Raw genomic sequence first — 17,031 nt, 5'->3', positions numbered from 1 at the left:
CCAATTTCCCCAACACATTATGCATGACGTGTGATATTGATTTTTGTTCTCTCCACCTGATCATGTTTCTGATAGCTGTGGAAGAGCGTGAGGCTGCCTTTGTTGTTGAAAGATTAATGGATGAGTGCCAGTCTTGTTGCTTACCAGGCAGCGGCGACGTTGGTTACCCCCCCCCCCCCCCCCAAAACACACAGATTGATTCTTCTAAAAAGACCAATCAGTTGCGACTCGGGCCGGAGCTTCTAACGATGTAGCCCCCAAGCTTTTAATGGATGCATTCATCAGCATGGCTAACTGTTTGATTCCTGCCCTCACACGCCAGCAATCTCCCTCCATTTTCTCTCCCTCCACCTTCTCCGCGTCTTAAATATACAGTTCAATTCATTACCGGATGTCTGATCTTCTCTGGCGTCTAATAGGGAATATGTAAAGTCATTCTAGTAGCACAGTCTGCCTCATGTAATCATAGGCAGGCTTTAGTGCACCCTCTCTGAAACCGCACATTTACTGAGAATTTGATTTGCAGAGTGGTTTTAGCCATGCTGCCTAGATGAATTAAAACTTAAGGGTGTCCTGTTTCTGATTTAGATGTTCAAAGTTTCTTGCTATCTTTTAAAAGTTGTCATTGAACTGTGAACACACAAAATGTGGAGTCTCGAGTTGAGGTTGGTCAGGAGGGGTTTAGGGGGTCTAAAAACACGAATGACGATATCCAAAATGTTAAAAGAGATGTATATACTTTGGATGACATGCATTACACAGATCTCTGGAGACGTACAGTGGATGATGATTGATTTCTTTCTGTGAGGGGAATAAAAAGTAACCTAAGTTCATCTGTCGTAAGGCAGAAAGCAGAGTGTGGGTACAGAAGGCCAAGAGGTTCAGCTGCAGTTCTGAATGTGATGTTCTGTGTTCTAACTGAGAGAGAATCACTTCTAAGCTAAAGAAATGAAAGGAGTCTGGTACAAGTTTGTCAGAGTTTACAAGTAAAACTGCTGCTGGAGGAGCATGTGAAGCAGTGAAACTTTCAACCTAACATTAAAACAGGATGAAATTCAGAAGCCTGTGCTGCGCTTAGATGAATAATTTAGACATACAGTACAGACTGTATTCATGTAACACAAAAATTTTGTCGTTATTGTCAGTATTACACAAAGCAGAGAAAGAACTTACGCCATGTTGTGGTTTTATGTATTCAGCTGGCAATGCACAGGCTTTTTTTCCCGTTGCTTCAGGTAATATTAACACTTTGAGTTTCACACATCATGTCATCTGTACTCTATAAGAATGATGAACGCACAGTAACTAAAGACCACTTTGGATTGTGTTTTTATTCTTGGTTCTGATTTTGCTGCCACGTCTGACATTTCAGCTCACAGAAAACCGATTGGGACGTTGATTAGTCAGAGACACAGTTTTTACCATCCTAATGTTTCTCCAGTGCCTAAATGCAACACTCTGCCACCTTTGTGTGTGTCTAGTTCCATCTATACAGTAATCTTTTGAAAAGTGTTTGTCGCTGTGGAGGCCCGATATTTACCTGTTGGGATGTTGTCTCTGTTGCAGTGGCACCAGTTGGAGCTGGGGATGGGCCTCCGCTGGAAGCAGCATCCTGGCTGAGTTCGGGACCCTTCATCTCGAATTTGTCCATCTGACGGAGCTCTCCAGGAACCCCATCTACACAGAGAAGGTGTGATACATAAATATAGATCACATTTCCAGTTCAACATTGCAGTGCAGTTTACTGCTCGACTTGACTGAAGTTTTGGAAGACAAGTGGGATTTTTCCTGACACATTCCAGCCTAGAAGTGAAAGTTTTTTAACTGTTTTTATTTTATTTTTTTTGTTTGAATGAAGTTTGTGTGAAAAGTAGTGAAGTATCCATATCACATTCTTGTCTTTGCAGGTGACGAACATCAGAAAACTACTGAACAAGATTGAAAAACCCCACGGCCTGTACCCCAACTTCCTCAGCCCGGTCAGCGGCAACTGGGTCCAACGTAAGTACTGTGTTAGCTCTGCACAATTAGCGTATTGTGGGTTTAGACAAACATGTTGACTTTTTAAAGGAAGACGAGACCAGTGGCTCTCTTGAAGTAAGAGACAAAAAAAATCTCATGTGGTTTAACTGTGACCTCAGTGATGGATCCATCTCTGAGCTGCCCTCAGAAGGTCATCGTGCTACTGACTAAGTATTACAATAACTGACATTTTCCCAGGGTGGGTCAAGATTGCGGTACTTCAAGCTCATCAAATGTCATTTCTCATTTTTTTTTCCTTCCCCAACTCTGATGCTTTCATGCCACTGACAAACCTTGAGTCACCTCATGTGTCAAAGCTCTTTGTCTCTTTGTGTCATCCACCCATCCGTCTATTTCCTTTCATTTTTAACGTCAGGCTCCTAGCAGTGACTATATGACTTCCATTGCTCTGGGTTATTAAAATGATAATGAATTCAATTACCTTGGGGAATTGGATCTTTCCGATTTACCTGAAAAGAGGTGAGAGAAAATCATGAGATAATTCAACACTGGGACTGAAAAGGTGGTAATCTTGGTAATTACGGAGGCTAATTGTTGTTGGTGACCATGAAGAGAAGCAAACTTGTATATACTTATTCCCACAAAGGAGAAAGAAATCTTGGCTTCACAGCCCTCCCTCATCTGTCACTGTCAAGGACAAACACACACACAGCACGGTGATAACCTTGCGGGGGAGTCAGCAAAGGTGTGTGTGTGTGTGTGTGTGTGTGCGCATGCAGTGAGCATGAGTGGATGGATTTAGATTCATGCACGCCTCCACTGCAACATCATACTGATCTTTATGAATTTGAATGTGGACTTTAGAGCAGGCAGGAGGAAAATCAGCAGCCACTTGTTTCAATTTCCACTCACATGCTTCAAGTCTGTACCATAATTTAGGTTTTAACTTTCAAATGAACTACTTCTGCCGTCACAATACGTGATCATTCACACCACGAATTGCCCAGAAAGGAAAGAAGTGGCTCAACTAATTTGAAAAAAAAAAATTGACCAAATCAAACTAAAACTTCAGTTCAGATTAATTCCAATGAAAACATGATTTTTGGTGTTGATGAAGTGAATTTGAGTTCATCCAGCTCTCGAGGTTTGTCTTGCGGGAAAGGCCGGGAAGCACTGCTCTATCACACGAAACAAAAGCTTTTTTTAACGCTGTGAATTCCAGCATACCAGACACAAGGTAGTCAGATATGGTAGCCTCACTTTATGAATAGAATAACAGGGTTTCTGCAGGGTTCACCACGTAATATTTAGACTTTGTGAGGCTTAGAAACCACACAGAGTGGAAAGAATACCCGTGTGCCAAATTCTGAAAATGTGATGGAAAACCAGAAGGGACACTGTTGAATTATTTATTATTATAGTTTTCAGTACCTCCCTGCAAGACAGCAACAATAATTTCTAACTGGAAAACTGAGTCTGCGTGATGCTTGGCGTGGCCTTCTGAGAGACAAAATGGCCGACAGAGCGTAGGCATATGCAAAGCCCGGGTCTGCCTGAGAGACAGACAGGTCAGAGAGAGAGAGAGAGAGTGCAAGGTTCATAGTTAGAAAGCACAGGTTTTAAATGCAAAAAGAGAATAGAAAAAAAAATCAATCCACCAATGATTTTTGTGTTTCATTTCAGTTTAATTAAGTTTTTGCTTAAACTGACACTTTTAGTTTAAAGGTGTGTAACGTCTCCCAATTATCTAAAATTACCGTAATTTCTGGACTATTGAGCGCACTTGAATATAAGCCACACCCACTAAATTTAAAAAGTCTATAAGTCTCTCTTTCGTTGTCACTCTCAATACCACTTTCGCCTTGAGGCAAAATCCATAAATTAGCCACATCATTGTTTAAGGTCTTTTTAAGGCTTTACAAGACGTGCAGAAACCCTGTGTGACCCTGAGGAATATTTTCACACAAGCCCGTTTTCTTCCTTTTCCCCATCTCAGATCACGTTTCCATCGGTGGCCTTGGGGACAGTTTCTACGAGTATCTGATCAAATCATTTCTGATGTCAGACAAGACAGACAACGATGCAAAGAAGATGTACTACGACGCGCTGGAGGTATGGAAACTTTAATCTTACATTTCACTCTGTCAGATGAAATAATAAGAGCTACAGTAATTTGCATATATGGCTTTGATCAAATAATGCTAAGCCCTTTACAGCCAAGACAAATAAAAGAGAAACAAACGGTGTTACACAAAAGAGCAAGAGGACAACAGGCCGCTTCATGTATTCGGCGATAGCTGAAGGCTGAGTGAAGGATTCGACACCTTTAACCCTTTTCAGACGTGAGACACATGGCTGGCCTCGTTCATCTGTTAGAGTGACTGCTTTTTTGTTGTTCGGATTTAGGTGTCGGTTCCATAAATATTCCTAATGGCTTATGGAAGTCGTCACAATACTGAGTGATGTTTGGCACCGGAGTGTGCGACAGAGAGCTTTGAATTAAACAAAGAAATGATAACAAGGAGGAATAGGAGATGTGACGGAGTATCGTGTAGCTGAAGCCTTAATTAAAGGCCACGACTGTGACTGAGGGATGAGGTGCTTCCCCTTTTCTCCTAATAAAATCTATCATCAATTACATCGTGCGAAACAATTAGAGATCGAATTCTGCTGCCAGTTTTTATCAGATCCGACATCACCGAAGAGTCAAAGCTGGGACGCTTGTCTGATTTTGGTCTTTGGTCTGGTTTTGCTGGATGTTTATTCGTCCATGGAGTTTACATTAGTGAAAATAACAAGAATTAATGCCAGTCTGATCACCACTGTGTGTTTTTCTTTTTTAACCAGTTTTGTCTCACGCTGAGGGAAACATTTCTAATCTCTCTTTGTTTGTAGTTTAAATCTCATGTTAATGTGGCCTTCATGTTAATCTGATGGCATTAAATTGTGCTGTTTGTTTGCTGTCACAACTTTAAAGTAAAGGTTGTACCTGATTAGACATTCGGCCGATCTGTTTAATTGCAACAATCACATTTATGTAACACGGTGCACATCTGACCATGACTGTACGGTAAGGAAAAATAAAAAACAACGGAGTGTCTCCAAACCAGGGCTTCTATTGACATTCAGTGGATGGTATGCAGAAGTGGGGTTCGAGCTATGATGGATGCTTTTATTCAAAGCACCGCGCTGTGATCATACAGAGCAGGATTTTTGTTAGAGGCGTTCTCAGTGAAATGGTCATGAGGGAGAGAAAGACGGATAGTATCAAGACTCCTGGTACTGCGTAATGTGATTAGAGCTGTGAATAAATGGTGACTGATTTGCGTATTTATGCATTGTAATGAAAATAGTCTGTTCAGGAAAAAAAAGTCTGTACACATGAACCCACTGCATAGGATACACATGCATTAAAATACATCGACGCCATCTGTTTTCCTCTTTAATGGAGATAATGTCAGAGTAAAGCACATTCCCTGTAGCTGCAATTACAGTATCACAGACAATAACTTAAGGTTGCCATGGAAAGTTCCTTAGTTCTCATCAGAGGGTCAAGCCAGAGGCATAACTACTAATTATTAACTCTCCTTCTCCCCTGTGACGCAGTATTTTTAAGGGCCAGGGACCCCCGCACACATCAGACTAGGTCATCTACTGTATGTTTGTACAGAGATCTAAGGTGAAGCCACAGCACAACTCATTATCTCTGGCATTCAAATAAAAGCAGATTACTAATTAAAACAGTGTTGAATGAGAGAACATTTTTGCAATTATCCTATGCCATGATTACTGCTAACAACAGCTAATTAGCAGGAAATTCATAAGTCTGAGCCCTCAAGAAAAACATTTTTTTTATAACTTCTGCATACTATACACTTTATGTTGTCCTCAGCTACAGCAGATTGCATCTTTATCAAACTGTATGTAGCTGCGGCAAGAAGGAACAGTTATTATGAAGGAAGGGGAGTACATACAGTACTGGATGTCTCTGTCAGTCACTCACTAAGGTGTTTGGAAGTAAGATATCCAGCTCCACAGACCAAATGTTCTTCACATATCTGAAAATCTGAAAAGACCTTTTTTTTTCCTTTACATTTCTTCATCTTTCCTTGCCAAGCTCACCCTGAAAGAGCTGTTAGAAAGAAAAATTAATGAATGACTGGGCAAGATTGAAGAGGGAGTTTTACTTTCAATAATCAGCACTTTGTAGGGTGTTGCTGCTGAATACCACAAAGCTGAATTCAAATGCAAAGTGAGCAGAGAGCCAGACAGAATGGGTGAGAAAAAAAAAACGGAATCTGTAAAAGGGAGAGAGAATGATGAGTCATTCAGAAACGATCTCATGGGATGTCCTTCTGTTATATTCTGTCTTAGAAAAACATGAAGCGCTGACAAGAAGCGCAGCTGCAAAGAGGCAGGGATGCACAAGGCCTAAATTTGCAGATTTGCCGAAAAGAAAGTTGAGATTACTTTCTTCCAAAAGGTCTTTCTTGGTTGAAAAGGAATCTCCCTTTGCTCTTCTTTTCTCTGTCCATCCTTTCGGACAGTTTATTAAAGAATTTGTGCTGGTGCTCTTCTTCACAGGCCGTCAGAATCTTTCAGAGGTTTGCCTCCCTGTTGTACACTACATGCATAATTTAACATATAAATACAGACATTTACAGGGATGCACGTCGGACTCATCCATATATAAAGGCCTTTACAGAAAACATGTTGTATAGACACCCTTGTTGGGAATTTGCTGTTTCCCCCCAACCAGTTGTGCCTGACTCATCAAGCGATTTTTTTCTTTAAATGATCTCCGTCAGATCAAAATTAGCTTAAGAAATTTCATCTCGGTGCAGTTTGTGTGCTAGCTGACAGCATTGCAGCACAGTAAAGTCATGTTAGGCTGCAGTGGTGGGAGAAATACTCTTTTACTTAAGTAAAAGTAGTAATACCACAGTGTAAAAAAATATTCTCTTGCAAATTAAAATTCTGCATTTATAATCTTAAGTAAAGGCACAATACTTTTAACATCACAACACTCGTTTGATGTAACTGGACTTGAGATATGCAACATTAATACAGCAATTAGACCAAGCATTTGCAAAAATGTATGATATATGCTGTGAGTGCTGTAATGAAGAGAAACCTAAATCCTGCTGGTTTTCCAGGCAGCTGATTTTGAGTTTGCAGAAAGCAGAAAAGGACATCAAAATTAATGCGCAAATGTTGGCCTTAACATTTAATCTGAAAAGATTATCAGTGCAGATGTTATGGAGCAGTTAACTTAAATACAAAGCAGTCTCTTTGAGTGCTGTATTTGCTTGTTTGTAATCTTTTTTTGCTCTCTTCTCTTTTAATATGTTGAGATACATGAAGGTCTGGACAGATATGTTAATATCAGCACAACATGTAAAGCTGCAATGGTACACAAAGTAATTGAACCACTGAGGGGAGGAAAAAGGTTCCTAATCAGTTAATGCATCAAAGAACAATTAATTGTCAGTACATACACCAACTTTAAATACTGTTGACCTTGTGTGTTGCTGCAGGCGATTGAGGCTAATCTGGTACAGAAGTCATCTGGTGGTCTCACCTACTTGGCTGAGTGGAGGGGAGGGATCCTGGATCACAAGATGGGCCACCTGGCCTGCTTCTCCGGGGGCATGATCGGCATCGGGGCTGATGATGGAGCACCAGAGAAGAGGCAGCACTACCTGGACCTGGCTGCTGAGATCACACACACGTGCCATGAGAGCTACACTCGCTCAGGTGAGTGGAAATGTCAGGGATGCCAAAGAGTGTGCACAGACTCCACAGCGTCTCTCTTAGCTTTTCTCTTTGAGAAGCTGATCGTCGGTTCAGTTCAGGAGGCTCGATGTCCTGCAGGAGGAGGACGGGGGTTAGAGACCGTTTCTGCTCATTTTTGGTTTAGATATAAGAGTACCGTGTCAAACTCGTTTTGCAAGTCTTTGCTTAATTTTATCCATTAGCAACTGCTAGCTCATCATGCTATGCTGTTAGATAGCTGTGTTGTAGTCTGTCTTCATTTGACTCCACACCAACATAATGTCAACTGAGACAGAAAGGAGTGAGCACAGGCCAATGAAAGAACATACTGCCTTTCCTACAGTATTGCAGCATATTGAATCATAACCCTTGTATCGTAACAAGCATCTTACCAGCAGATTCTTGCCAAAACGCAGCCCTAGACAGGAAGGGAATTTCCTTTATAAATCATATTTGAAAATAAAGCAACCTGAACCTGAAGCTTTACACAAACAAACTGCTGAAACCCTGCACTTGTTGGCACCTGCTGTAGGAACCTGCCAGGATTCGGTTCAATTTAGAAAATGATACTTTAATTACGTGATGACATTTTGCATTTGATCTTTCTGAAAAATTGTAAGTTTAAAAAAGTCTGGCTTGCTATCATCCAATATCTGAATTCATAAACTACTCTTTAGATCCAAATAGGTTTGCATTTTCCAATATTGCACAGAATTGGCAGCCGGTTAGCTCACCTGATGCATACCACAGATTAAGACTGAGTCCAGCCTTGGCCCTCTGCTGCATGTCCCCCCCTCTCTTTCCCCCGCCTTTCCTGTCTGTCTACAGATTTCATTATCTCAATAAAGCGAAAAAGCCAAAAATAATCTTTAAAACACAGCACAGTCTAAAAAAGCCCGTGAAATTTTACAGTTCATCATTGTTGTGGTACACTGTATGTGTCTTGTTAAGAAAAGGTTATGGTGGAAAATTGAGAGTCTAGGAGAGCAACGTTGTAAATTAAAAGCCCTCTGGCATTTTAAATTCGCCCTGCGTCAAAAGGAGAATCGTTTTTGGTGGCTTGAGCTCCACAGAGAGACGACAGGCCTGATAAGGAGCAGTGAAGAACTGAAGTTCTTCATTATTCTCACAGTTGTAGGCAGCAGACGTGGAGGTGTGTTCAAAGCTGATAATCACACCTCGTTGTAATTTAGGAGAAAGAATGTCGGGAAAAGAGAAAAGGAGACTGGTGGAGGTAAAGTTTGGAAGAACACTGTGAACATGGGATGAAGTCCACAGGAAAACGCGCTGTGCTTCCAACCCATAAATGAGGCAGAAGTGCTCTGATATGGCTGCACTCACAGACTGAAGATGAAAGAAAGCAAGGATGGAAAAAAAAAGAGAGGAATAGTTGCCACCAACAAGCCTGCCCACATTTCTTTGGAAAGACCTTCGTTTGATCTCTTCTCAGGCATCTGTCTTGGCCCTGACAATAATCTCCTCTGCTAATTTCAGGTCTTTTTTTTTTGCTCCCCTCTCTTTTTTTTGGTGGGCTGTACAGAATCATCATTCGCCTTTGCCTCTCCAGTAAGTTAATGTGACTCATCACATAACAGGTTCTTTGATGTAATTGGAATACTTTTGATCTGTAGGCCCAAAAGGCTTCCCTGGCGCTCTCTTTCTTAGTCATCCACCAGGTTTCTCTTCACTCAAAAGAGAATGGATGGTACTTAGCAGCTCTTGGATTAGCCTTCTGCTGGAAAGAGAGAGTGAGATTTGCGCTTGCATGTGCATAAAGTGGCTGCTGTTTATCTGTCTCTTAAATACTGATACCATGAACACACTCCTGCTGCTCCTCTGGATCTCTGCCATCATCGCAGCAACATAATGAAGCTGGAAAATGGGGATCTCAAAGCAAGCAGCAAGAAGAGGAAAAGGTTATTGGCTTTAGAGAAAAAGTGGTAATAGGCTTTTAAGGCGTAGCACGTCGTGCATATCTGCTGTTGAGATGTATGAGCGGATGTCGAAGAGCGCAACTTAAATGAGACAAACAGGATGTGTCACTTAGGGTGGTGACTTCTTATCCTAACTACCACTGACGTACCGATGTTGGCAAGAACCAAATATTCGATCTTTATTCACCAAGACCAGACACTGACTGATCAGTCAGCTCTTGTGTTCTGAGACAAAATGCAAATAAAAAAAAAAAAGCCAAATTGCCAAATTTCTCAAAGGAATGAAAAGAGCAGCCACAGTGTCTTTTAAGATAGGCTACTTGAGCTGCATTGAATTGTTCCACTTCATATAAAATTGGCGGATATGGTTATGGATATGGAGACCTGTAGGAAGTACACATAGGTCAGCTTCAGGAAATGTCTGTGTGAATTTCTAGGTCCTTATTGTCCCAGTGTTTTATCTAATGTCCTCTACACTTTGTTAAGCATGATGAAGTCGGACTGTTAATAAGGCCAGGCTGGTAAAAAGAAAACATAGTTAAGACCAGGCATGTTTTTTACGCATACATTTTTGCCGTTTTGTTGTCAAGAAATTCTGAGTCTAACTTCTAAATTATGTTTGCCCCAGGCAGACGTGCTATTCATCTGATGATCTTATGGGAAAATCGATTGTTTTGTCTGCGCTTTGAGTTACCAATTAGAATTAGCATTCTAATCACAAGCATCAACAGCCCAAAGAATTATTTAGTTCAAAATGGCAGACGGGAAGGCGTAAACAGAAGCGAAGGTGGAAAGAACCCAGAGGTGGTTTAGGAATCAGATAGATGTAATGAAAAGTGTTTCAGCTGGACAGGAAAAATCTGAGCTGCAGAGCGACGGCTGTGGTGTGGAGGTGTTAAGTGTGCTGAATCTATCAAGGCAACGGTTAAAGGGGCCATATGGAGTTTCTGACCTCTAGTTGGCGCTATGGAGCAGTCCCTGTTTAGTCAAATGATTTCATGTTGTTCCACTGATCGACAGATAGCAGTAAAGTGCCAATACAGGCTGAGAAGAAGAGTGCAAGCTAGTAAACATGGACGCACAACCGTGATTGTAAAAAAAGGTAGGATGCTGTATAAAACGTAAATAAAACCAAACAAGAACCCATCCTCGCTTCTGACTGACCAACTTTTCATATTCGCTCATGATACTGTCAGCTGTTGCCAACCAACTTCATCCACTTCAAAATAAGCACATATAAATAAGTATCAACATGGCAAAACCTTCAATATCTCGTCTTCGCAATCTTTTCAAGTGAATATATGGCCAAAAAGGATGGTTTGATTTCGGGGTTACGGTACTGAAAGTAAACACAAGTTGTTTGTTTACAGGAAGACTCCACAGGGAAACCTGAAACATGGAGGTCATTTCAAGTACCCAATAACCGCAACATTAAAGCAAATTAAGACAGCGACACTTCTGAGTAAAATATGATAGAGTGTATCCACAACAGAGAGTGAGACGGAAATAAACGTCTGTCTCAACAGACAGACAGACAGACTTATTTCAAATGAAGGTTTGGGTTTTTGTGCAGTCGCGGTAACTTAAGGTCTTTTGAGAATTTCATGGCACGAAAAGCCTTAGACAAAGTTGACTTGACTTGACTTGACTCCATGGTGTAATTTTCCAGCTGCTACTCCTGTCTGCTCGGTATAAATGACACCTATCTTATGTCTGTCCGTCCAGGAGGAGACCTCATCAGGCCTCTTGATGAGGTTTTTCTTCCTGTTTGTTTCTGTCTTTTGTGGGGTTTTTTCCAAATGGAAGCCAGTGACCCACTGAATCTTCCTCTTTTAAAGGTGTTTCAGCCTCAGCACATAGACTGCTGCTCTTTGTTTTTAATTTCCTTCCATTAACCGTCAAACACTAAATATTTTCCTCCCTCTCTCTCTCTCTCTCTCTCTCTCACACACACACACACACACACACACACACACACACACACAGCTTTCTTATTTCAAGGTGATTGTCTGGTCAGATCAGAGGCAGATACTTGCAGAAACTCAGTGACCTAAAAGAACCTGCTGCCTCCAATTTTTCCAAATGGCTGCGCAGTGTTTGTCCAAAATCACAGATGATAAGCCAGAAGGAAAAGGAAAAAAATAAAAAAATCAAGCACAGTAGGTAGAAACAAAATTTCTGAACCAATTTTGCGTGGCATAATACAGTTTCCTCTCCAAGGAACCAAGTGTGTTTCTGAATGGAAGGTGTTGCTATGCCGATGTTCCTGTCCTGACCTTGGCAGAAATATATTCCTTTGTGCTGTATCATGAATAGAACCTTGTTTTCATGTGGTCTGGAACTGTGGCAGAAATAAATGTAAGTAGGGAGAAGAATAAGGAGAAAGAGGGGAAAAGAGGAGTCCGCAGACCATCTGGACAGCTGCAGAGGTCTTACCTGTTTAGTCTGTGCCTTATGTTTTAATCTAACAGTAACTCTGATGTTATTTCAGTTACTTCATTACGCTTTGAAGAGGATTCTGGATTTACAAATTGACTGCAGATGTGCTGAAAAAGTCCCTCATGTCTGTAGGCCAAAAGACAAATCTGTGTTTTATTTTTTTTATCTAATTTCCTGTCTTTATTTTATGTCTCTTGTCAGCCACCAAACTGGGACCCGAGGCGTTCAGATTTGATGCCGGAGGTGAAGCCACAGCAACCAGGCTGAGCGACAGATATTACATCCTGAGGCCGGAAGTCATCGAGAGCTACATGTATATGTGGAGACTGACCCACGACCCCAAATACAGAGAGTGGGGTTGGGAGGCTGTTGAGGTGAGACACACCAAGTACAGTGTTGATATTTACTGTACCAACCAGAAGTCAGACAACATCCCCTTTTCCAGCACGACCCTGCACTGAGATTTAAGTCACTGTGGCCTGAAAGTGTTTAGGAAGGCTCCATCCGAGTTTCCTGAGGAAAGGAAACAAGTGGAAAGTGTCCCCTATGATTTCCACTGCAGAAACAGTGAAGTCAAGCAGCCAGGCATTACCATTATTTCAAACAGTGTGAAAAATGATAGCAGCTACGGGGAATCATCCTGAACACTTCAGCAGGCTGACAGGAGAGTATGTGACACACGTAGTTTCTGTTTTAATGTAGACATTTCATTTCTATGAGGGGGAAAAGAAAAAAAGGTTTCAGGGATGAGGTCCAGTCCCCAAAATAAAAAACAAAAAAAGAGCTGTTGGAAAAGAGAGGGGTCGTCTTGTATTCAAGAGAATTTAAGTTGGAGATAAGGTGCGGTATAATTTTGTAACCTACACGCTCTTAGCTGTGGCTTGGACTCTGATTTTATAAAGTGTACTCACCTATTATGTCAAGCCCCTTTAATACCCTCAATTACCCTCAGCCAGCTTCCTTGATATTACGTGGCACTATACATTAGCCTGTAGATCAAGCAATCCCTCTAGTAGGAGGTGGAGGTTGTGTAGGGAGCACCATTATTAATGTGGCAGTAGACAGGACATTAGCTGTAGTAAACTGTAGAGAGCTGGCATGATAGATTTAGCATTAATTTAGTGTGCACAGAAGTGGAGAGATCAGGCTGACGAGTTTGACGGGCCTTTAATTATCGGTCACAAAGGTTGAAAGCGGTGCACAACGCTTCTCCTCATGAACATCAAGCATTAACACGTCGGGGTCTTTGTTAATTAGCACGTATAAGCCATGCCTTTGTAGCAGGGGTAATAATGTGCTAATCCGCTTGGCTAGCTCAGCCACTCTCCTTTAGCCCTTGTCAGATTTTGCATTGCTTGGGCTTCAATTGTTTAGCCGGCTGAAGGCCTTGACATGCTCCCATCATTTACTCTTTCTTTACATGTACATGGTCACACTGTGGTTTCCTCTGTGAACTATAATGTCGGAGGACTAGGCAATAGTCTTTCACTCGTATGCCCTGTGATTTGTACAATATTTGGTCCTGTCACAGTGCAGAAGTGAAAAGGCCACTCTGAAAAGCTGATTAAGCGGCTGAATAAATACACACGAATAAGTGAATGAAGTATTATTCATCCAATTTGCACAATCAGGCTGGCAGCTGCAGGAAGCGGTCTTTGTTCGGACTAAGACGTTTTTTGAAGCTACATGTACACATGTTAAACCTGCCGTCTGCCTCCTGTCAGGCCCTGGAGCAGCACTGCAGAGTGGAGTCTGGCTTCTCTGGGATCCGTGATGTTTACACCACGTCAGTCAGCCACGACAACATGCAGCAGAGTTTCTTCCTCTCGGAGACGCTCAAGTAAGTCCTGCTTTTCTCGACTCACCACTGCCTTGGTAACAGAGAATGTGAATGTGGCACATGACATTTTACAATCTGCGTAAACCATCACAGCTACAGGAAGTCATGCAGCGTTCAATACTGATTGCTGGGGATCCATTTCTACCTCTTATCTGCTCTGCCCATGATGTACCTGGTTGTAAAAAAGAAAGGAAGAGAGTTAGTCATCAGAGTCATCAGTTAGATGACTCAATTTTACCTTCACTCATTCTTGGTTCATTAAGCAACACAAACCATTCAGATGGTAAAAAGTCTTGTTGGTTTGTTTTTTTTGGTGTGTGTGTGTGTGTGTGTGTGTGTGTGTGTGTGTGTGTGTGTGTGTGTGTGAAGACACGAGCATCAGGACTTATATTCAGGTCAGCAGTCACCAGACAAATTTCAGCACCAGACTGTGCTGACCCAGTGTTACTACACCCCTAATGTGCATCCACTTTAAAACTGAGCTGACTAATCATGACAAACAAATCTTTGCTTGTGAATAATTTAGTAACACTGGATTGATCATGCAAAGCATTTTTGTTTCACTCCTGTACAGGAGATTAAATGTGGCCCATGCTAAGAAAATGTTCCGCTTAAGTGGTTAAAAAAAAAAAGATAAGACTGGTATTATTTTAGATTTTGCTTATCTCAAAAAATCCCATGAAAAACACAAAAGCCACAAAGTGTTAATCAATCACAGACAATTTTAACAGCCGAGAGAAGAAGACTTGCATCGTGTGGTAGTGATAAGCTAAGCTAAGCCAACCAACCAAGCTAAGCTAACGAGCTGCTGTCTGAAGCATCATACTTATTTTATATAATGTTAGAATAAAAATATAATTTTAGAATCTATTGCTCCGCAAGAAAATGTAAAAAATATTGATGTAATCAATGTGATCACACCTCATGTTTAGAAGTTACGTTTTCAGTGAGCCCAGATTTTGATTAAATCAGTGGATGTTTCTCCTGATCAGGTATCTGTACCTGCTCTTCTCTGACGATGACCTTCTCCCGCTGGAGGACTGGGTCTTCAACACCGAGGCCCATCCGCTGCCCATCATCCGCAGCAGCTGCCTGTGGGACGAGGGGACACAGGATAAGGCAGTCTCCGAATAAGACCAACCGCCTCCGACAACAACTGAGACAGTTCACTGACACAGTTCATCTGCACACACACACACACACACACACACACACACACACACTCACACCAATACTACAACACGAATTTAATGCAGGTACAGAGTCTTGTCAGGAGCGTGTTGTGGGACACTCAATTCCTTTCCAGTAAAGGATGTTGTCGTTTTACGCTGTGATTGTATATCCTTTCGCCAGGCTAACTTCCTGCTGGCACTTCTTTTTTGTGGACAATCAAGACGAACATGATTTTCATGAAAAGAGCACCTTTTTCTTTCCTTCTTTCCTCTGTGAGGAAACCAGTACAACTTTCAGACCCAAATGTATGGGAGGAGGGTTGAACTATGGGCCATATTGCTAGAAGAAGAGAGAAACATATGGAAAACCACTTGAGATTTGCTCTTTGATTTCCTTGTTTTGTTAATCTTAACTGATGGATGATTTCCTTCCTTCTCGTCATTGTATTTCTTTCCTTTGTGAGTACAATCTTTGACCAAAGGTTTCTTTGCATTTCTGTTTCCGTCTTTTCCAGTGATGTGTTTTTGGTTTGATTTGACAGAACGTAAATTTGACTTTTAAAGACTGAAGTGTACTGAATATTGATTAATGTACAGACAAACAAGAAATGTGGTTCTCGAATCCGCCTCGAAACTAATGTTGATGTCACGTTTCTTACTGAAACAATCTTGAATGAAAATCTTTTCCAGTTAGGAGATGTCAGGAAAGTGGCAGTGTCTTATGCATCCAGGGACCATTTATTACAAAGATTGATGTTGGGCTGTGTTCCCACTGTATGCTGTTATTGGTATGGGTTATTTTGTGAACAGGACGATGCTTTCTCAGTCCTCTCAGCCTTTCAAATCAAAGTAACAAATGGAGTACCGTCAGTTCTGTGGTTGTAATACACGCATAAAAGGAAAAAGAACGCATTCGCTAGCCAGCACCAAATGGGTTTTCCTGTTTCTGTTGTAGTTTTTCCTGCTTCACTCTGCCTTTACGTGTGAATCCATACGGCTGCCAATACTGATGTTAAAGCCTGTAGCCGAGAGCCGAATGCCGAGACGAGTTTTCATTCTCATCGCTGTTCTTTTCATCACTGCTGTCCTGCACATTTGTGGAGTGAATGTGCTGTACATACAGACGAAGTGAGTGACCCCTGTATGAGCTTGTCTTGACTTTTATTTTGTGATCTGTTCTTTTATTTTGGTTTTGGTTTTTTTCTTTTTTCTAAACTTCAGTGGTTATTTTTTCTGGGTTTTCTTTTGATTTGCTTCCCTCAGGTGATTCAGAAAAAAAAAAAGGAAAAAAACTAAACAGTTCAGATTTTAAGTCTAGTTATTGCTGATATTAATTAATGTTATTACTTATTCTTACTGTTTGATTTAACTTTCATTGTTGAATATTTTTCAAATACTGATAAAAAGACCTGTGCAACTTTGTACATTTAAAACAATCACAGTTGTTGTGTCGTTTTTATTGGCCTCGTTTGTTTGCTCATTTACAGATCCTTTAAAAAAGAAGAAGAAAAGACTCTTTTATGTGGTTTTTGTTTTGACTCTTTGATTCACACAGCCGCTTGCTACAGCAAAAAAAGGAAAATCCAGCTGCTTCCATTTGTTTCAGTATTTGCTTCCGTGAAGTTCATCACAGATTTAATTTAAGGAGGGCTAAAAGCAAGATTTAATACCATCCTCCCCAAATGATTCCACTCTACTTGGTGTCTTCTGAATCCTAATTTCAGCGAGATGGCTTGAAACGATTTTGCCCACTTGCTTCGAATAGAATCAGCGCACATTATTGACGTGATTGACATTTAATGGTAATATAAAAGATGGTGCTTAAATGTCACGGATCTGGTGACATTAATCTTACTGTCACCTTAAAAAAAGAGCTGCTGCAAAGGTG

General features: G+C 41.1%; 1 protein-coding gene and 1 long non-coding RNA gene across 5 annotated transcripts in view; one reads left to right on the top strand and one right to left on the bottom strand.

The window, feature by feature from the left end:
• LOC124064192 overlaps positions 1-1,675 on the bottom strand; it is an 18,854-nt gene extending 17,179 nt beyond the window's left edge. The window contains exon 1 of the long non-coding RNA XR_006844235.1: positions 1,541-1,675. This is a non-coding gene — a long non-coding RNA (uncharacterized LOC124064192). The remainder of the gene's footprint in view (positions 1-1,540) is intronic.
• Positions 1-16,579, top strand: part of LOC124064191 (mannosyl-oligosaccharide 1,2-alpha-mannosidase IC) — a 165,297-nt gene extending 148,718 nt beyond the window's left edge. For 3 of the 4 annotated variants that reach the window (XM_046398421.1, XM_046398420.1, XM_046398418.1), the window contains 7 exons: positions 1,564-1,690; positions 1,908-2,001; positions 3,980-4,095; positions 7,521-7,740; positions 12,333-12,505; positions 13,856-13,971; positions 14,964-16,579. In XM_046398421.1, the coding sequence (XP_046254377.1) occupies positions 1,564-1,690; positions 1,908-2,001; positions 3,980-4,095; positions 7,521-7,740; positions 12,333-12,505; positions 13,856-13,971; positions 14,964-15,105 (988 nt within the window). In that variant the 3' untranslated portion in view covers positions 15,106-16,579. The remainder of the gene's footprint in view (positions 1-1,563; positions 1,691-1,907; positions 2,002-3,979; positions 4,096-7,520; positions 7,741-12,332; positions 12,506-13,855; positions 13,972-14,963) is intronic. The other variant, XM_046398419.1, reaches the window with a different exon arrangement.
• The last annotated feature ends 452 nt before the right edge of the window (positions 16,580-17,031 follow it).

The sequence above is a fragment of the Scatophagus argus genome, chromosome 9 (assembly GCF_020382885.2).
Source record: "Scatophagus argus isolate fScaArg1 chromosome 9, fScaArg1.pri, whole genome shotgun sequence".
In the NCBI taxonomy this organism is placed as follows: domain Eukaryota; kingdom Metazoa; phylum Chordata; class Actinopteri; family Scatophagidae; genus Scatophagus; species Scatophagus argus.
The sequence above is the reverse complement of the archived record's forward strand: the minus strand, read 5'-3'. Positions and strand labels throughout refer to the sequence as shown.